A 22,719-nucleotide genomic window follows, 5' to 3' on the forward strand; every position below is an offset into this window, starting at 1 on the left:
ACATCTACGTTCAAGAAAACATCAAACAAAACCAACATACGCTACGTAGAAAACATAAGACTCAAAATCGTATAACAAAAATGATGATTTTAAATTGTAAGCATTCCTGATAAGCGAGAGAAAACCATTTATTAGTCTGCAAGGATCCAACTTTAAACACATTTAGTTGGTCTATCGAAGAGGCTGCCCGTGTGTGTCAGTAGTTCTTTATATTCAATATTAGTCATCGTGAATTTTTATGGTACACAACTAATTTGGAAGGTACATGCTTGTGTGAATTAAATATGAGGAATATATTAATGGTTTGTGCCATTTGTTTGGTGTTGGCTGTTGGAAATGGTGAGTTTTGTATGATAATCGATTTGTTGAGGTATGATTTTAAACTGCTTTTTGGGATTATTCGATTTATCCAATGTCATTATGGGCTGATAGAATAGAATAGAAAAAAACTCCATTGTCATAGATCAGTGTTTATTTCGAGATTTCATTAGAGTATCGTAGTTAAGATAATAATATTTATATGATTATTTTTGTTTTGTATTTTGTTCCATTATAACGCGATGGAGACATTTAATTCAGCTTAATAGAAAGATTTAGTTTTTAACTTATATTTAGACTCCTCAGTAGTTTTTTAATCAAAGTTTGCATTTGTTTTTTTTGATGCGTTAAATTTTAATAGGATCACATACATGAAATCATTTTGAAATCATTTTGGTGCTGTACCAGATATCAACACTAAACAAACTACAGAACATTTGTATTTAGAATATGGTGTTAAGAAAATATAATTAATAATTATACTACGGGTAGTAACGTAAAGTGAGAGAATAAAATTATCTATAAATCTTAATTGTGTACTTGAACTAGCTACCGTAAAAACGTAACTTAAGGCACATTATGCTCGTGTCGTAGATATGCTCAGAACAATCCCAAAAATTATAATGAAGACACGCTAAATGAAAATAAATTAGAATTGTAACATCATGCGGAGGCTGTAATCAAATGAATTCCAATTTTAAATGGGCGTGATCAAAATAACAACTGAATAACGAATTAAAATAAAAACCCGTCGAAGACCTTTTAATTTTAGAACGCAACGTAATCGTATACGTTAATACGGAGTACCTGCAACATAATAATAATAAATTCTTCACGGCTGACTTCCACCATGAAGGCAAAACGTCGTTTAATAAAACCGTATACCGTACATATATCACTACATAGTATAAAACAAAGTCGCTTTCTCTGTCCCTATATCCCTATGTTATGCTTAAATCTTTAAAACTACGCAACGGATTTTGATGCGGTTTCTTTTAATAGATAGAGTGATTGAAGAGGAAGGTTTATATGTATAATAACATACATTAAATAGTAAAGAAATCAATAATAAATTACAGTTTCCGAAGCGAAGCGAGGGCGGGTCGCTAGTTTGTGTATATTTTGAAGGGATTGAAGGGTTAGACTGCTGTTATACAATACAATTAAAACTTCGACCTTCAATTCAAAGTTCCGGTAGCATCGGGTGGAAAACTAAATTAACATTTAAATTTTTATTATAATAAAAACAACGTAGATATTATTATGTTCAAAACGATAATGTGCAATTTGAAGTTAGATGAATCGCATTCACGCATACTCTTTGCAGCTCGGTATCAGGTTTGTCTATAATCTGCGCCAATGTTGAGGACAAAGGTCACATCTAACAATAGATTGCTAAACAAAAATATATAATATTTTTTAAGAAATATATGCATTTACTAGATAGTATCTTATTCCTTTTTCACGAGTAGTGAATATAATTAAAATAAAATTTACGGTGCGTCAGATTAAACGGTAAGAACAGTTTTAAGTATAATTCTAGAACGTAATTTAAAAAAATGTAAGTCTTGTAAGCCGTCAGCATATGTGCACATCAGCAGTATTAAAAATTAAATACGCACTGAACTAGCGCAGTGACCCGTAGTGGGTGACCTCCAACAGCAGAAAACACATAGTTTTAAAATACCCATACAACATTCCCTAAATATGTACCACCAGTAATCATTTTAAGTATAAAATAAGCGGATTTGATAGCGAATCGCGGAGCTGATTTTTATTTATCATATCTGCTTCCAGAGCATCGACGTACACTAAACTGCACAGAAACGTTTTGAAGCACCGTTATAATAAGCTTACGTCACAATTTGTCATAAAAATGTAGCCGTCTTCATAATGGAGGGTATCTATAAAACTGGGTCACGATCGTTGACACGACGCAGATAAGTGACCGTGCACTTGACTCTTAGTTGCGGGTGCGGGTCATGGTGTATACCCACTTGTGTCATATAGTGCACATTCAATTTAATAGTATCCTATATTTTGCTTTAGATGTCAGCAATTTCAATGTTCAATGACGTCCACAACCAATACGTTGCCTAGCGCTGAGAGTTCCTTTGAGAGTGTTGGAAGAAGAACAGCATAGGGCTTAGGAAATTTCGTTTCAAGAGTTAAATACAACAATTGAACTAAATATTGGGACAACTCAAAAGTACATTCAGACAGTACATTTAAACATAAATTCTCAAATAATAAATGTAGTCAGCCTACCCTCAAATTTAGATATTTTAAAATTGCTATTTAATTGCCAAAATCCCGAGTTCATTCAACTCTCACGAATCAAGAAGTCATTAGAATAACAATTGCAATAGATTATAGATGTTTTGTTAGAGATTACTCATGGGAACTGATTTAATAATTCATTGTTGAGCCATTGTCGGTGTTCAAATAATGTATTGAGACCAATTTCATCGTCCTCATTAAGCAAGCAATTTTACGATTTAAATCACGTGTTTATTTCATTGATTTAAAATTTCAACGCCACTTAACGCACACATTAAGTGCCTTATACATTCATAAAAAAGGCAATCAATATTATAATAATTAATTCACACGTTATAATAATTAATTCATAAATAATTCAATGAATCTCATAATGTCTGTATATAGGTTTTTTTTTATTGCTTAGATGGGTGGACGACCCCACAGCCCACCTGGTGTTATGTGGTTACTGGAAGCCATAGACAACTACAACGTAAATGCGCCACCCACCTTGAGATATGAGTTCTAATGTCTCAGTATAGTTACAACGGCTGCCCCACCCTTCGAACCGAAACGCATTACTGCTTCACGGCAGAAATAGGCAGGGTGGTGATACCTACCCGTGCGGACTCACAAGAGGTCCTGCCAACAGTAACTTATATCTTATATTATATCTTAAATTATGATACCTAGTTTGCTTGCTCGTAGTAAGTCGGTAGCTTTTATAAATCGTAGGTCACATGTTACACTAAAATGCTCCTTGACACATGAGGTTGATGTTATAGTTTTGAGTAACAACCATCTGGAACTCAAACCGGACCGTATCGAGGTAATACGGAACCTTCACAACATAAATCGATTAGAAATTAAACTTTCGAACAAGCCTTTGCTTTTAGATGAAAACTAAAAGAAACACACCCACTCGTTTAACGGGCAATAGCTTAATTACCATATCAAGAATGTATTAGACACGCGCCTTATTAGGATAGAACAATTTTATTACTCCATCCCAATTTTAAATTTAATTAATAAATATAAAGGAAATAATAAAAACAACAATAAAAAGCTCTTCGATAATTAACGTTTGTTTTAAAAGTTCGTATAACCGTGAAAACGGATTAAAAATTATAAGCGCGTTTGCTTAATATGAACGAGTCATTGAATATTTGTCCGTCACGTCATTGTAATTCCTGTGGAACCAGGATTCACAACTGCTATAACACGAAAGCGGATTTGTCTTAGATACCGCGACAAACAGAAGACAATTGGAGACCCACTAACTTAGATTGTAGCTTAAAAGACACTTAGCCAGAAAGTGAGAAGAGATCACTATAATAATATACAAGAATATACAAGATTTACTGTATCCACGCTGCGAGCAGCCCCCCCTTCATGTCATCCTGCACCCATATCACCCCTGCCCTGTGTGGCAGGGAGCTTCTGCCCGGGCAGTGGGGTTCGCCCCGAGGCCCATTCCGTGTCCCCGTAAGGGGGTACGACGACCCCTCTTGTTTTACTGTATTGGAAAAACTGATAGAACTCATGACTGTCTCGTGGTGGAATTTACGTTGTCGGAGCCTATGGACACCAATAACCACTTAACACCAGGTGAGCTGTGAGCTTGTGTGAGTGCTACTGCATTCAGAATGCAGTCAGCATAGTCTGCGGTAAACGCTAAACATCATGCGAATGTGATCGAGACCTCGTCTACCAATTTCGCCAACACAAGAAATGAATTAAGTACATAAGTGGCACATGATAAAAAGTTTATTAATGCCATTGAAATAAAGTAGAAAATTTCTCGAAATAAGAATATAAATTGGTTTCTTAGTTGTTGTAAAACAAGTTTACTTTCTACAAGTTTCTATCATAAAAGAAGAGACATAGATGATAATGTTATAATTTATTAACCTATAGCTCAGTACAATAAAGACGGATATGTTTTGTATACAATTAATTGTTTAGTCAAATAAATAACGTAGGTACGTTTTATTGATTGACATTCAACAATAATGAATTACGTTATGCTTATTCAATTTATACTATGTTATTTCTATTAACGATATTAACGACATATCAATTTATTCACAACAGTCGATAATTGAATTCCGTGAATTTGCCACACTATTAAATTATTACGAGTACTATACAATAATTATTAACTTAATGCTATTTAATTTATTAAATATCTGCACATACGTATATGACTGTTGAATTAGTGAATTGATTTCGAGATTTTACATTTCTTTTAATTGTGATACTCTTTTTTAAATGAGCAAGGCCTTTGTCCATTAACTCCGTCACGTATTCGCATTAATCAGTAATTTTTCATCCATTTTAAAATAAGACTTTTGCGTGTCCCTATTGTAGCGAGAAGTCATAAAGAAAGACTTTATTTATTGCAAAAAACTAGCAAAATATATTAATATATTTAATTAATGGATTTTAAAACTAATATAGAACATTATATCTCAACAAAAATTTATTTTTAACTTTTAAATCCGTAGAATAAATCATTATATTGATCAATTATAATTATTGATCATAAGCAAAAACAAAACTACGCTTTTTTTTTTGTCAGGAGGAAATCGCCGGACTTCCGCCCTTCACTGGGGATGGAGGGCGGGGCATGTCGGAGTCGAACCGACTAAAACCTCCTGTCTCTCAACAACCAACGTCCAAACCTCGCATGAGACAAAACTCATGAAAAGGCAAAGGGGGGAAAGTGAAGCGTTTAGTGCCGAACACATCTCTCCCATCACCCTCCCCCTCGGGACGCCGGACTGGTGGTCGTCGGCGCCACGACCACCAGCCCTCTCGGTCGGCAGGCTATCCGAAGCCCGCCTAGGTGGCGCCGGTTAGAATGGTCTATTCTACGGAATACCCCGCTGGGTCAGAACCAGCGTGGGTTGAAGATAGCCGGCCTTCCATCACCCGGATGCTCATGCATAAAACGCGTGCAGAGCAGCTTGCACGTCGTCTTCTTAGGCCCCCTTCGCCGGTCCCCAGGCCGACATGTGAAGGAGACCCGAAACACTTAGAGGGCCAGGGCTTGGGCGAGATCCGCCTCCCTGGCCCCCGCTCGACGGCGGCGGGCCTGTGCGTCTCTCACGCGCCCCGCCACCTCCTTCTGCGAGATGGTGCACTCGCAGAAGTCGAGCATCGCCTTCCACGACTCGTCGTCACCGAGCATCGATGCCACAACACTCGGCAACGATAAGTCGTTTCCTATTTTTGCGACGAGGACACGGCGCCACCCCTCCCATGCGGGGCAGGCGACGAGCGTGTGCTCCGCCGTGTCCAAGTCGCAACCACAATGGTGGCACTCTGCCGTCGGCTCGGCTCCGATCCGGTGCAGGAACTCACCGAAGCAACCATGCCCAGTGAGCACCTGCGTGAGCCGGAAAGTGAGGCGTCCTCTGTCACGATTCACCCAGTTCACAAGAACGGGGCGAATCGCCTCGACGGTCCTACGACCAGCCGAAGGATCGACCAGCCATCTGGACCATGACTCCAGCACGGACCGCCGAGATTGGGCCCTCCGCGCTCTGACCACACTGGGGCTGGGACGTGCCACGCCCCGGGCACGAAGGTCAGCCCGCCACTGATAGTCAGCGGCGAGCGCCTCCGCCTCCAGAACCCAAGGCGGCGTCCCAGCCAGTACACACGCCGCCTCGAAGGAGATGGTGCGATAGCCACGGATGACCCTGACCGCGATGGTGCGTTGCGGCCGTTGCAGCAGCTTCGCTACCCCCACGGCCAGGGACTGGCCCCACACGGGCGCCCCGTATAGGGCCATTGATCGCACCACCCCCGTATAGAGACGGTGCGTCACCTGGTCAGGCCCCCCCACGTTGGGCAGAAGCCGGCTTAACGCACCGGCCACCCCCAACAAACGAGGGACCAGGTTCTGAAAGTGAGCACGGAAGGTCCAACGACTGTCCAGAATGAGGCCGAGGTACTTCAACTGCACCCCGACCTCGATACGGACGCCTCCAACCATGATATGGGCATCGACAGGTGGCACTCTCCGGGGCCTGTGGAACCACATGGCCTCGGATTTACTGAGCGCCACGTCGAGGCCCAATCTCCTGATTTTGCCGACGACATGCGCCACCCCAGCGGTGGCAAGACGAGCAGACTCAGCAAAACTCCCCCCCGGGCCACGACCAGCGTGTCGTCTGCGTAACAGATTACGCTTAGGCCCGGGAGGAGGACACCCCTCAGTACCCAGTCATACCCGATATTCCACAAAAGGCGGCCGAGCACCGACCCCTGTGGAACACCGCGCACGACCGGGAACCTGTGCACGATCCCACCGTGTCCGGTACACGTGACCGACCTGTCCTCCAAGTAGGAACCCACCAGTCGGCGAAGGTAGAGAGGCACTCCGTGTCTTTCCAGTGCCGCCCCTATCACGGACCAGGGCAGGGTGTTAAACGCATTGGCGATGTCGAGCGACACCGCCAAGGCCACCCCACCCCTGGAGACGGTTTCTTCCGAGAGAGCCCGTACGCGAAGGATCGCGTCCACCGTTGAGCAGCCCTCTCGAAAGCCATACTGCTCCGCCGACAGATCGGGTCCCACCCCGACCAGATGCTGAATGATGCGGGCCGCCAGAATGCGTTCCAGCAGCTTGCCCACCTCATCCAACAACACGATGGGACAAAACTACGCTTGTTTAATGTTTATTGACGTTTTACATTTGATCAGTCGTTTTCGCACTCGGCGCATTGTGGATAATGGATATTGTTAAGGTTTCGTTGCGACATACCGGCTTATTATATTTTGTTGTGCATAAAATTAAGTATTGGTGTTCATTGAATTAGGTCTGTGTTATAAAGTATAGTAATATAATTAATATTTAAGCTGATGATGATGTTAAAGTGTAAGTGTATTGACAGCAAATAATATGATATAGGTAACCTAAAAATCTTATCTTATTTTTTAAATATCTCTGTATCCCCATGAACAATATTGATTTTAATTTGTTTATAGTAAAAGGAATATATAGTCTGTTATTTAAACTTGATTTCATTACTGTCCTTGAACTTCGTTTAGTGGACCGTGCAATGTATGGAGAGTGGCCCATGTCCTTTATGGTCTTTCGTGTTTATTTTATGTTGTTACGAATAATAAATGTACACAGTTCGATATGTACTTGTAGGGTAAGTACTTTATAAACAGACGTATTGGCGCTAAAATTGAGAATTAGCGTTAATAAAGACAAACCTTTAGTAAGTAATACTTGAGGAAAATTCCTCTTCTTTACTTTATGTTCTTCAATTTTCCTAATTATGAACATCAGATATACATTCAATTTCGTAACATTAAACTGAACTCTTGTTTGTATTTTTGTCTTCAAACCCTATAAAAAAGATTTGCATCAGTAAAATGTGTCACGTTTTAAATTATCATATTATTGGACATGGCAACATTCACACTGAATTTAAAACACGTGATTTTTTTAAACAAATTACTAGTAATAAATCTGAGCGGGTGAAGATAATTAAATTTTTTACATAAACCTTTTCAGAGAACACCGAAAATGTAGTCTTAAAATCATCGACAAAAACAAAACAATAATACTACTTCATTATAACATAAAACAGTGAATTTTCCAAACTCATGAAATTCTTTGCAATATTTTTTCTGTAATTAACAAAAACGCTACATCTTAAAATTCAAAAGTTATCTTAATTACTACACCGAACCGGATGAAAATGAGCATTATGTACCTAGATTAAATTCAATTCAATTTGCTATACAAACCGACTGTTACAGCGGCTAGGTAGTTTTAGTCTACTGGAAGCTTCTAATGAAATTATTGATTAACTTCATTAAAAGAACTATCTTGTGTATATCTGTTTTTATTGTTCGTTCAATATTCGAAGTTCGGCTAGAATCACTGAATCAAGATTGAAATGTATTTATGTATGAGATTTTTTAATTGTCCTATTGATTTTTCTTGCTTATAGGAAGAAAAGAAATGTTTCCTTTTTTTTATAAATTAGCGCTACATCTCGGTGACACAAAAAAAAAGAAAGTCAGTTCACAAACTAACCGTTTTATTAAAAATTAAATAAATAGGAAGAGGAGAGGAAGAATTTGTCTTTGACTACTTATTTTAGTTTTCAATGACCTTAGGTAGCTACAGAAAACAAAAAAAATAGTTTTTATCTCCACTTAACACCAGAAACTAAATCTATAACCAAATAATAAGAGCTCACTTAGAATTAAAAAGTTGCTATGGCCCACAGACATCATAATGTGAGATTAACCATCCAGCTTGATACACGTGGTCTCTAGACTCTAGAGCTTTCAAGAGCTATTATTAGTTGTATTATTAGTCATGCATCCAGCTTAAAGGGTGGAAAAGCTGACTGCTTCGCGACAAATTAGAAGAATGATGTCATTTAGCCGAGCGGGACCGCAATAATAGAGATTAATATATCAGTTTTCATTTAATTACACGATAATTTATTTTAATTATAGCATTGCCAAAAGTAATTACACAAAATATAATTATTGCGGGTTTGATTTTTAATATACGATGATATTTCTGCGCCGTGGTAGTCCCCGGCCCTTTGTGAACGTTTCTTAGTCAGTATTTCATTATTTAGTATCCAAAAAAACTGCTTGTGAGATTTAAACACCGCATAAACCAGTACAATAGTATAATAGCTCGACACGAATACACCGGGCGTTTGATTCTTCAGGCCACGATGTCTTTATAGACATTTAATGTATTTTCCTGGAATTTTTGAGGTATTACATTCAAATAGTTAGACCTTTATTTATCGAAATCGTATCCTAAAATGGTTGCAAAATTTCTAAAACATACCAATACCATTTCGGGTTTTAATTTCGAAAATTATAACTTAATAATACTATTTCACGTATACCATATAGATTATCAGTTTTTTTCTTTTATTAGCAAGCTATGAAATAAAATAAATATATAACTTACTTATTGTCGATTGCTTAAAAACGATACTGGTGTCAAATTATTGGTATTCTGCTCGTGATTCTAGTGAAATTAATTGCAGTACTAGCAAGTAATATGAACGAAACAAAGAATTGGAAATGCAGAGAAGACAAATTAAAATATTAGAATGATTTAAACAAACGACTTGCTAAGTATTTCTAAACACTTTGATTGCGTACGTTGAAACTTGTTAGTCGATATATTATAAGAATGAAAATAATCTATTGAAAAATGACGCTAAGGAATGTTATCAAAAATGTTCTTTATTTTTACCCAATTATATAAATAAAATGTTGTTTCAAAACTAAATGATAACATTATAAAATTTTCATCGGCTTTTGCGAGTCGTTTTTATAATTAAAACTATTTTGTCTCTTCAATCTCGCCTTAATTATTTTCATTTTATTAATTCCTTCGCTTGGAATAATTTACTATTTTCGTCCTGACGGTCGTTCGAATTTTTATTACGTTTCAATATTACAGCGACATTAACTAGCTCATTCAACATTTTCAATTGGTCCTCTTTAATCCCCAAATACTATGTACTTTCCTATTGACCCTATGCTCATTCATATAGCCAGCGTATAAGCCAACTGACAGAGTAAAACATTTAATCAAATAAACATATGAATAAACATAGGACTTACTGGCAAACAAAATCAGAAATAATGCAATTAAAGTGTAATAGAAGTTTGCATGCAAACTATTCCTCCGTTAATAAATTAATTATCTACAATATAATACTATAGAACTGCATATAGATTTAACAGATAAAACAATAGTTCACTTATTATTAATACCAGACTAACATCATTAACGAATTTTACAAATGTATTATTTATTATTTTTTGTGACAAATCGATACTGCGTATTTGCCTGGTCTCATTTAATCTTAGTCATTGCCTTGTCATAGTACATGCACGAGCCGTGAACATTTTCAGTCTGCCTTCGGAGGTTTCGTTGTCAAATCGTCCGCCATTATTTAATTCATCAGGTAATTCCAAATTTAAATTGTTTATTAAAACCTTTATGTTTACCTATACTATGTAACGTATTGGACAATTATCAAATGTCAAACAATTCGTCAGTCATGTCATTTTGTTAACGTTGGTAGGTATAGGGTATTTAAATCGACTCGTCTATAGACTAATAGATGCTCGCGCATTTCTAGAACATTCTAAATTGTGTTTTACAAGTACATTATACACACGACTTTTAGTTAATGTTTTTCATTCCCCGTTTGCGCGTTCGGTATTGTATTCATTGTTCAAGGTGAGATCGGTTACATTACTTATTGTTTACATCGCATTGATTTCATGAATACAGTACTTTCCAAAATATTTTTAAGCCGTAATTATTATAATACCAAAATTTGCTTTAGAAAATTTTTGTTCGTAATTAATTAAATGCAAACAATTACCACATCCGGCAGTCATAAATACTACAACTACGCTAGAATTGTTTGAGATTCGTGATTTTTTTTTAGCAGAAATCCAGTTAAAAAATTTAATATATAATGGTTACTCCCTTATCTAACATAAAATATAAATGACAAAGATCTTGAATTGGCTTGCTTTTCTGGTAAACTACTATCCTTGTTTTCTAGGTTCATTATTACTATTAATACCAATAAGGTGAACGCGATATTTCCCAGACTATTCAAAGTCAAGCAAGTGGTAGGTACGTAGATAGTTAGTTATTTACCTAGCTAGCCACTACTCTTGTGGGACAATCATTATTATTACCACAGATCATAGAAACACAGTGTTTCTTCACACTGTGTTTCTATGATCTGTGATTATTACTTACTTACTTTGTACTTTGTTACTTAAGGCGGAATATGATGTCAGTTGGGTAATAATGAAACTCGACTATAATTCATTGAAATTATAACTTTAAACATACTTCTACAATTACATATTTCGCCAACTACAAGTACTTCGCTACACTACAGACAAATAATAATAAAGACAAACAATAGGTACCTATTAATCTATTTTCAATTTGACCACAGACTTTAAATAAACAAAAGAGTATATAGGCGTACATTGTAGTGTGTGTACTATTTTGTGCATAATTTTAAAATAATATTATCTCTGCACTCCTTCTCTATACATATAAACTAACTGTGGAAAAATGCATACTCCTCCGTCCGCGCAATTTTCGTAAAAAGGGGTAGGTACCTACCAAGTTTTTGCTTCACTTATTAATAATATATACATAGATAAAAACCATGGACAAGTCACACTGTTATCTGGTCGCAAACTAGACATTACCGGTTGTTACATATGAGTCGTCTATTATCAAAGATGGCAATCTGTGCATTTAGACAAAAAATATTATTGATATGTCAATACAGATTGATTTGAATATAATCGTCTCCTTCAAAGAATACGGTTCAAAACATGCATTAAATAAAGGTTAATAGTTAACCTGTTATTTATCTAAGATGTCGTTCCGAAGAGTTTTGTGACTGCCAATGGAATACAAAGTCAATAATTCGTTTTTCTGATTTACCAATAATTATCCAAAAGTCAGATTGCCGGCTTTGATAATAGTCGACTCATATATATGTATTCCTCTCACATTACTCCTGTCCTGTCTTGCTTACTACATCATTTACTGATTGTGCTGTTTTGAGATCCTAAATATGTTTACCAATAAGGTTCATAGTCTGAATGACTCATTTACTAATTGTTTAGTAAATATTATTTGTGTATATATGTATTGCCTTTCTCCTTGAAGCTCAGGAGTTCGACATCAATCTTCAATCTCATAACATCCTAACTTTGTTCGTGTAACATTATATTCTTGTAAATAATAAATAAATTCTGTATGTATTAAAATAAAGTTATTTTTATAAACTACAAGACTGCTTACCGCGTAACACGGTACTATGGGAATCATAGACTGGTTTACATACTTATATATACATATAGGTTCAAATATAATGTATATTTAGATATTAAACACTCAAAAAAAACAGTATATAAGTTAAACTAGCCCACGACCCTCGTAGAATGAGGTAAAAGCTACGTTATATTAACTTCGGGGTCAACTATTTTGACTGATCAATATATCGATAATATTATCTTAATCAATAATCAATATAATCGGATCAAATATTGCCATAGCTTTCTGGCTTTGACATGAAGTTCATTCCTCGTTTGCGTTCATTTGTCGATTTGTTCATTTGTGTGTCAACATTTTCTTTATTAGACGAACCTAAAAAGAGTCCTACATAACCGACAAAGGCAATTACCGTTTAAGAGCCACCGTTACCAAAAAAGTGTGTATTTAAATATATGTATGTAACATCATAAATAAATGATTCAATAGCATTGTGAAACTCATAGAGTTAATAATTACCTACACTAACTCTATGCTTCCACCTCAGCATTCGTGTCCTAGATAATACACATAAATTAGATAAAGATAAGCAACTCAAGCACTCAACAAAAATGTTTACGGGCGTCGGTCACTAGATGGCTTCGCTTCGATTAGTTTCTCATTGCTCCTGCAGATGACAGTAACAAATTAACTATCCTATATTTTATTTTTAGTGAAGTATTTTGTAAATTTTCTGAAACCACAAATTGATAAAATGTAACCAATTTGTTTATAACAAATGAAGACTTGTATGATTTATTAATTTTTTTATTTTCTGTGTTTAGTTATACAATAATTAAATGCCTTAACTTTAACAACATATAAGCTTAGGCGCATCCGTTACAAGATGACGATAGTTTCCATACAAAAATATATTTGACTCAAAGTATCGCAGCTCAGGGCCCTGATTCGTGTTCTCATTTATCTATGGATTTTATAACGGTACCCATTTAACTCCAAATAAAAAAAAAGGTAGCCCGTGATCTAACCCAACCACGCAATAAAAAAAAAAGTTAAAATCGCCTGTCATTCAACATCGACGGCTGTAAAATACTTTTTGTCCTCTTTTTCTATACACCCATTCACAATACAATCAGTCGTATTATTCTTAGTGGAACTTAAATTAAAATTCACAATTGAACTATGTATAAACATTAAAGATGTAGTCGTTTCAATTTGTTTGAATATTTACACGCTTCTGTACAAAAGGCTGCGCGTGAATCATGACTCAATATTATTTTTAAAATCAGACATTAAGTGTTACATTTGATCTACTCGGTCTGTATTTAAGTAGGTGCTTCAACTCGTAGCCTAGTGAAATTGGTTTCTCTCGTATTATTTATTATTATTATTATAGTTGTTTCTCTCGTATAAGATATCGCAAGTTCGAATCTAGGCATTTTAATATTGCTCTGAAACACCTGACGTGAAAGTCGTCGTGGCCTAAAGGATAAGACGTCCGGTGCATTCGTATGTAGCGATGCATCGGTGTTCGAATCCCGCAGGCGGGTACCAATTTTTACAACCACACTTAGCCTATTTTTCCGCTGTTTGTAAAATTGCTGTAACATGTCATAGTTTGTTATAAGAGATTGCTGTACATGCCTGTAACTGGCTTACATACCAGTACATACTTAATTATATACATGTTAATTTTAAGCTTGAATGTTTTGTGTGTATTGCTGTTGGTGTGTCTAAATAAATAAATCAATAAATAAATAAATGTTCACGATTGACTTCCACGGTGAAGGAATAACATTGTGTAATAAAAATCAAACCCGCAAAATTATAATTTGCGTCATTACTGGTGGTAGGACCTCTTGTGAGTCCGCACGTGGTAGGACCTCTTGTGAGTCCGCACCTACCACCGCCCTGCCTATTTCTGCCGTGAAGCAGTAATGCGTTTCGATTTGAAGGGTGGGGCAGCCGTTGTAACTACATATACTGAGACCTTAGAACTTGTATCTCTCAAGGTGGATGGCGCATTTACGTTATAGATATATATGGGCTCCAGTAACCACTTAACACCAAGTGGGCTGTGAGCTCGTCCACCCATCTAAGCAATAAAAATAAAAATGAGCTGATAAGTTGATAGATAGGTACTGTGAAGGCAATGGTTAATTTTTACGGACACAAGCTACGTGAGGGTTTTATAAATTCGATTTCGATTCAAACTTTCACTAGTTAAAATAGATTTTTTCAATGGAATAATGATAATGATTGATAATGGAATAATAATTTAATAATGATTCAAACAATCTATATATTAATACGTGAAGCAAAAACTTTGTATCCCTTTTTACGAAAATTGCGCGGACGGAGGAGTATGAAATTTTCCACACTTATAGAGAGTATAGAGAAGAAGTGCACAATGCTAATATTTTTTTAAATAATGCATAAAAGATACATTAAATCAATAAAGAAAACATTACACACACTACATACCATGTATTTGACGCACACACGCATGCATACTATTTATTGTCAAACTTTTGTTCTTGACGTCTATTGTTAAATTGAGATTAAATATTGTTTGTCTTTGTTAATATTTTTTTATAGTGTATTATAAGTATTATAATATAATATTATAATATAATTTTTTATTTATAGTGTAGTCTTGATGAAATTTGTGATTATAGAAGTATAAAATACAATCATAATAGTGTACAAACTTACAATTCCAATTAATTATAGTCGAATTTCGAGTACTGCGGGACCTCTAGTATATTTTATTTTGTGTTTGTGGGATTAAGAAACGGAATAGGAGAACTATCTCCGAGTAAGGTTGTACAATTGGACATTATTTAATGATTAGGTTTTTAAATTAACATTATAATCTTCTGTATTTTAAGCCTCTCCGAGTCATAAACGAATGAGACAATGTACCGTTGTGAATTGAAACGTAATAAATGAAAAGGTCATATTAAAAAAACACAAATATGTACTACTCTATTTCTATAGAATTGAGAATGCGACAGACCTATTATAGATAGAATGTTCCTAAAACTTTCAAATCCACCGCGTGTGCATTATATGCATTTAAAAAAAACATAACATTCAAAAAGCGAAAAACTGGCCTAATGACGGTCAAAAAATTAGGTAAATTTCGTAAATTTAGAAATTTATTCCCGCGATAATTCATATGTTGCAGCATTAAATATTTAAAAAATTGGCTATCAAGGAAGTAGGTAGGAAGCGACTTGGCTCTGCCCCTGGCATTGCTGAAGTCCATGGGCGACGGTAACCACTCACCATCAGGTGGGCCGTATGCTCGTCTGCCTACAAGCGCAATAAAAAAAAAAGTGATAGGGAAATACTTAGGTTGGACTAAGCGCAGTTTGCAGTTCTTTTTTTTCCCCTACCTGATCGTTGGAAGCCTAAGGGCTATTCCAACTTCACGCGGACTAGTATATAGATGAAAATACAGTTCTATACCACGGTGAACATAATTTTTGTTTTTTTTGTCCACTGTTGGACCGTAAACCCCTTTGCCGTAAAGGCAGTGGTCCACTGTGCACCGGCATTAGAAATGTGACAGCCTAACTAAATGAGATGCAAACCTTTATCAATGCGTTGATTCTTAATGTTTAAATTACACGTTAAATTACTTTGTCGGAAAAAACGTATTCCACAGAACCTACGTTTGGTGATGCCAAGTTCAGGCACTTATTGATTACCAATTATGTGACTTATGAGATTCAAAAGTCCTGGTATTAAAAAAAAAAATGTGTATTGTCGTGGGACACCGGATAAGAACGAAGTTCCTTATTATAAAAATATTCATTTAAAGTTCTATTCGAGGTATAAAGAAAATAAAACTGGAGGTTTCGCAACAACGCACCGTCATTCGGTAACGTGCGAACTTATTGTGGTACACTTCATTCACGGTTGTTTGCATAAGAGTTAGTGTATTGCGCAAACGAAAGCTCTGAGATCGTGGTCAATTAATTTTAAAAAAATATGTTATTTTTTGTACGTTATTACAAAGTTAACTCGTATACTGTGTGCATTACTAATAAAAATCTTACGTTACGGACGTTTTTCCCCGGTTAGGGTACCCCTCCGCATCGTCCCATAAGGAAGGTCGTTCCAAAAAAAAAATCACTACAGAAATTTGTGTATTGATTTACATGACCTATAAGCTATTTGTACAATTATGTACTTTGGATTTCAACTATCTTTCACAAAGATACAGACTCCAACTGAACTTCGTCGGACAGTAAACAGTCTATATCGTGAAACATCAGAACAACCATAAAACAACACAAAATAACACATATCGTTTGGGTTTTCCCGATATGAATGATCTCAGTTTTTCCAAGACAGTGCTATTAGATTAATTTGATTCATGTTTCGAGATCTTGATTATGTTTACACACGAGTCACGTGTGTTTTCGATGCTACATTTGTTTGATTTTAAAATCAAATTATTCATTAATTGTTTTCCATTCAAATACTTTTTACGAAGAAATTGAAACTAACCTGCTGGTTAGTGACAATTCAATTCAACAAAATTAATTTCAACGTGATAGATGGGGGGTTTGGAAAAAATAGAAAATAATAATATGATAGGTAATATTAATTTAGAGATAATATAGCTAGCATAACAAAAAATGCAATTAAACTTTATTTTTTTCCATTCATTTAAATAGTCTCGATGACATTGACAATCACTTCAAAATAAATACTTAACCAAAATACTGCTGTAAAAATACCGTTTTATTCAATTTCGATTCCTAAAATTTAAGTTCTTGTGTAAAAAGCTAAATATTTGTAATAAAATTAGAAACTTGTCGTCAATGACTTAAAATATATCACTTATGTACCTTTTTAGTTGACCTTTTGTTTGACTGTATATATTTTTCATTTATATTCACCGATTTCTTCGTAATTTCTGGACCCATTTAAAATATTTTTATTGTTTAAAAGAATACATTTTCAAGTTCCAATTGATATGTTTAATTAATATATAATGTATTTATTTATTTAAATCAAAAACAGTTTAGCTTTGTAAAACTATAGCAACTGAGTTCTCTTATAAAGAGAAACAACACTTAAAGCTATTGCTTCACCATTATTTTTATCTTTTTATATTTTAATATTGCAAAAATGCTCTTTATAATCATATGTCTAATGTTCTAATGTTTCAATAATCGAAATCCTATTTATGTCATCTATAGAAGAATGATATAAATAACATATTAACCTCTTTAAGGATGAATCGTATAGAGGTTACAAATATATTTCACAGTCACTGAGACCTGCGCTAAGATGACCTCTGGACATTTAGATACCTAATTCATCCATCGTTTGGGATTATGCAAAAAACAATTAACATCTAATTTTTTTTCTTCAGCTCTACCCAACAACAGGGGAGTCGGTGCCTTCGCGTATCAAGATTCATCAGGCAATAGGTACGGCGGTACATACGGCCTGAAAGACGGGGCTGTCGTCGACAAACAAGGCGACTTTCCTCCAAATTTCCAACCCGAGTCCTTCCAAGACTTGGATTATTTCTTCCCTGAATATTTTAGAAACTTCGAAAACCTGTTACGAGAGTAAGACCAATATATTTATATTCAACTGAGGCTTCAGGTGGTGGTAGCCGGTGGTCGGTAATCAATCTTATAATTTATATAGGGCTTAATTCACGATCGCTATGTTTTGGTTTTTATTTGTCCTAAAACTTAATAGTTCGACTCAACTTGTTGCTTATGGAACAAGCCCGAAAATGGCGGTGATGGAAATAACCAAAGTATTTAATTAATTAAATCGTTTTCTTCATTTCACCCAAAACATTTGATATTATTATTAATTTTAATATATGTTTTTTAGACCATTTTTCAGATTCACCCCCATCAGGACGAAGTCATTCTTTCCATACACACCACTACGTTTCGAACCATTCAGACCATTTCCATCATATCCACAGAGGTAAAATTCAAAAAGTTCTTATTAAAATATTAGGCATGTTCATTTTCTATATATACATTACCAATTAACTGGGCTATCTTGATTAGTTCTTGCAATTTTTCTTTTTTATTATTTGAGAGATAGATTTTATGTTATTACAGGGCATTCAGCTCGAATTTCGAGGCCCAAAGGCTGGCGTTCGAAGCCGCTCAAAAAGCGTTCGATTTGACATCGAACCAGGCTGGTTATATTCCCGGTTTTGACAGGTTCCCGATATTTAATTTCCCATCGCCCGGATTCCCGGACGAACAGTTTCCCGCGATGCAGAACTATCCGAATCAGTTCGGCGCGTTCGCCGGAGCCGCGGCTGGCCCGGGTTTCAGTCACCAAGTTGCTTCCATTAATCCCCCTAATCCGGTAAGCTGTGTTGAAACTTTTTACAACGTCTTAATTTACTTTCGTTGCCTTAAAAGCTGCTTTTGTGAATAGTTGATGATACCATCAATTTAATAGTGAGTGATCATCGTCGATCGCAGATTATAGACTTACTCAGGACACATTGTCGCTGTATAGTGTTGAAGAATCTTCTTAGATACTCAATTGAAGAGAGTGATGTACGTCATAAAGCTCAGATAACACTAAAGGGATCGCCGGATGGTACGTTACAAAAAAGATCTGTGGAACCACTGTCTTTAACGCAGTGGTGATGAATGCATGAATCCGGTATTGTAACAGGCAATGCCATGGTAAAATGTATTTAATAAAATACCAAACAAAACCCAGAAGAGTTATCTCTAATACTTGTTTCATTTTCTTCAATTTAGCAATTTGCGTTTTTCTATGAATTAATTAGCCAGTATAGGTTATTTATAAGTGTGATACAACAATGATTAACCTCTAATCGAATTTGTAGCTAGATTATCTTGGCCTATTGATCCGGTGGTAGATTCTGCAAAGCACTGCTCTTGCTAGGGCTAGTGTTAGCAAATTCTCTCAGGTTGAGCAAGTGAGTTTACCTACTAGCTAGGAGCCGGAATAGCCTCAGGCTACCAACGACGAGGTTGGATAAAAAAGATAATACGCCCGGTGCGTTCGTATCGAGCGATTCGGCTATGCCGAAGTTCGAAGGGTGCGGGCAGAGGTACCAACTTTTCTAATGTAATACGTACTTATAAAATTTTCACGAATGGCTTCGACGCTGAAGAAAATAACATCGTATAACAAAAATGAAACCCGCAAAAAAAAAAGTTTGGCAGCCGTTGTGCTCTAAAAACTGAAATATAGAACTCGTATCTCAAGAGGGTTGGTGGCATTTACGTTGTAGATGTCTATGGGCTTCGGTGTCCAATTAACACCGGTGGGCTGTAAGCTCTTCCATATATAGTAACAATAAAATAATAATAATCGATATCGTAATCTGTATGTGTGATCAAGCCCCGTGATATCATGACCCATTGTTTATTATCCTCGTGAGCATCTTATCCTTGCGATTATCAGACACGTCATCTTTCTGTTAAAATCAAAATAAACAACCAAAGGCGTTGTATAAAAACGTTGCTCCTACCCACATTGACTTTGAAGGACGGTGACTACAAAAGCGACTACTGACCATACAATTAGTGTTTTTTTCTAAAGCATTCGTGATATAAGCTCTTCAGTGTTTTATGGATTTCGTAATTACCGTTCAATTGAAAAGTTAAGCCAGATGTATGAAGGTAGCGTGGAATAAAGATGTAAATTCCATAGTACATGAAATCCTTGTTTAAGACTAGATGATATATGCTCAGTTACTTATATAACTATTGCGGTACCCACCCGTGCGGTGCTCTCATTAGTGAAACATTGATAAATCAATCATTTACTTAATATTATTTTTTGTTATTTAATACTGTTCAGGGGCTTATCGACAATATGATAAAGGCTTTTAAAATTTTGCGTTTCTGTCGAAATCACGTAAGGGAACTACTTGAGGAGGGAATAATTAAAGTAGGTACTAATTTTTTTTTATTGCCTAGGTGGGTGGACAAGCTCACGAAGCAGCGAACCTTAACTGGTCACCGGAGCCTATAGATATCTACAACGTATATGCCGCCATCCACCTTGAGATATGAGTTCTAAAGTCTCCGTATAGTTACAACGGCTGCCCCACCCTTTAAACCGAAACGCATTACTGCTTCACGGCTGAAATAGGCAGGGTGGTGAATACCTACCCATGCAGACTCACAAGAGGTCGTACCACCAGTAATTACACAAATTATAATTTAGCGGGTTTGATTTTTATTAAACGATGTTATTCCTTCACCGTAGAAGTCAACCGTGAACATTTGTTAAGTACGTATTTCTTTAGAAAAATTGGTACCCTCGTTGCATCGCTCGATATGAATACACCGGCCATCTTATAAGGCCACGACGACTTCAATAATTTAATTGTAATGATATTATTATCTCCATCTTGTACATACAACATAGTATAGCGTAGCTAATCCTCTTTGAACAGTTTCGGTAATGACAATCACGTATTTTTTTAATTGCTTTGTTCCATATCTTCGTTTTGCATTGTGTTAAGTAATTACAAAATTATTCGTAAACAGACAAAAACGACACGTAACTTCATTTTAATCGCAGCAGATAAATGTAATCTATCTTCTGTGTGTGTTGTTCAATTGTTTATTCGCATACTACCTTTTTAATCATAAATAGGATTTCGACACGGACACGCCGAATAGTCGTGACTAAAACGTTTATTAAATTTAAATGAGCTTCATTTTTATAAACATATTTAATACGATTTAAATGTAGCATATAAATATTAATCGTGGGTTATTCTCGTCTCGTTAGATCTTTGAAAAAGTTAATTGGCGTTACGTATTGTCCTGGTATAGGTATATGTCCTGTATGTTTTTATTCGAAGTACCGAAGTAGATATCTATGGGCTCCAGTAACCACTTAGCACTAGGTGGGCTGTGAGATCGTCCACCCATCAAAGCAATAAAAAAAACATGCAAAGAACTAAGCGCGTCGAAGGCGACGAGTATATTTGATGGTGAATCAGTCATGGCTGCTCTTGAATATCGGTAATAGCAGGAGCATGGCCAAGCCCTTCAATTGCCTCAATGTCTTTTACAAAATTTTACTTCTATCTTCTTCTTTTTCCTGCCTAAGCTGATAGCCTTGTGAGGTCAAACCGGAGTGATGCTAACACTGACCCTAGCAAGAGCAGTGCTTCGCAGAATCTATCACCGGATCTGAAACGCGACCCACTGAGAAACTGAAACTCAGTGGGCTGGACTTCTATCAGACATCGAACGTAGCATCAGTAGCTTAAGAACTCACAACTAGAATGACGCACCTCCTATGCAATTTAAACACTACAGTGTCTTAAATTTTGGAATTTCTCTGATAATCATTTATTTTGACAGAACATGCCCAATGTGAACAAGTACACGAGCTATGCAGGTGCTCAGCCAAACGACGGTAATCAATTCGTCAGTGTCTCGTCTTCTTCGTACTCCTCGTCTGTGAACGACAACGGAGAGGTCAAGAATCACAGAGCCGCAGAAACAGTTGTCAATAACAACGGAAAAGTCACCAAGTATAAAGTCGAAAACTAAACTCACAAGAACTCAAATTAAATTAAATTTCTCTATGCAATTTTCAGCGGTCCACGTTAATTTTCAAATGTTCGCGTAATAAAATCTCTACTACATACCAGCTCCATTTCATTTTGTTTTTAAAATTTTCAAAAATTATGGCTAAACATTTTCTAATATCCAATTTTATTCAACATAATATTTAATTATAAAATTACACGTTCGAATATTTTTTTTAACTGATTGTTTGGATTTGAGAACCCAAAGCTGAAAATTGAATTATAGGAATGAGATAAGAACTAATAATGTTAAACTATGAAAAAACTATAAGGATTTAAACGACCTTACCGGTGTTGTTGTTGTCAAAATCTCGGCCGAATTAAAGTATTTTTGTTATGTATTTCAAATTGGTAAAATATAATGTAATAAAGTATTTTGAGTCTTTGTTTTATTGTAACAACAATATTCTTACTTGAATTACTTTTTCTGTATAACAAAAGAAGATCCAATTCCTTAAACTGTTCTATTATTACAGTTTTCAACACGACTTTGGGTTTTGCAATACTGTCAGCATCGTTCTTAGAAGAACACAAGAAGCTTAATTTGATACAGTTTAGAGCAATTATCTTTCAATGATAATTTGAAGATGGTTTTTTTTATGGCTTAGATGGGTGGACGAGCTCACAGCCCACCTGGTGTTAAGTGCTCCACCCACCTTGAGATATAAGTTCTAAGATCTCAGTATAGTTACAACGGCTGCCC

The 22,719-nt window shown here is 36.0% G+C and overlaps 1 protein-coding gene across 5 annotated transcripts; it reads left to right on the plus strand.

Annotated features, from left to right (window-relative positions):
- Positions 1-146: 146 nt before the first annotated feature.
- LOC114244864 (uncharacterized) lies at positions 147-22,396 on the plus strand. Of its 5 annotated transcripts, none has more exons than XM_028176798.2 (5): positions 147-339; positions 17,811-18,012; positions 18,290-18,388; positions 18,529-18,784; positions 21,787-22,396. In XM_028176798.2, exons 1-5 carry the CDS (start codon positions 285-287, stop codon positions 21,976-21,978), a joined length of 804 nt encoding a protein of 267 aa, XP_028032599.2. In that variant the 5' UTR covers positions 147-284; the 3' UTR covers positions 21,979-22,396. The 5 variants fall into 5 exon arrangements, with proteins under 5 accessions (XP_028032599.2, XP_028032602.2, XP_028032601.2 ...); XM_028176801.2 differs by having other exon boundaries at positions 17,811-17,868; XM_028176800.2 differs by having other exon boundaries at positions 148-339; positions 18,634-18,784.
- The last annotated feature ends 323 nt before the right edge of the window (positions 22,397-22,719 follow it).

Source organism: Bombyx mandarina, chromosome 05 (assembly GCF_030267445.1).
Source record: "Bombyx mandarina strain Sakado chromosome 05, ASM3026744v2".
In the NCBI taxonomy this organism is placed as follows: Eukaryota; Metazoa; Arthropoda; class Insecta; order Lepidoptera; family Bombycidae; genus Bombyx; species Bombyx mandarina.

What these genes read in the sequence shown, in the direction of transcription:
- LOC114244864 (XM_028176798.2), top strand. Translation starts at nt 285, where the DNA reads ATGAGGAATATATTAATGGTTTGTGCCATTTGTTTGGTGTTGGCTGTT. An exon ending in TTCGAAAACCTGTTACGAGA is followed by an intron (nt 18,013 to 18,289) that starts GTAAGACCAATA and finishes TATGTTTTTTAG; the next exon opens with ACCATTTTTCAGATTCACCC. An exon ending in TTTCCATCATATCCACAGAG is followed by an intron (nt 18,389 to 18,528) that starts GTAAAATTCAAA and finishes ATGTTATTACAG; the next exon opens with GGCATTCAGCTCGAATTTCG.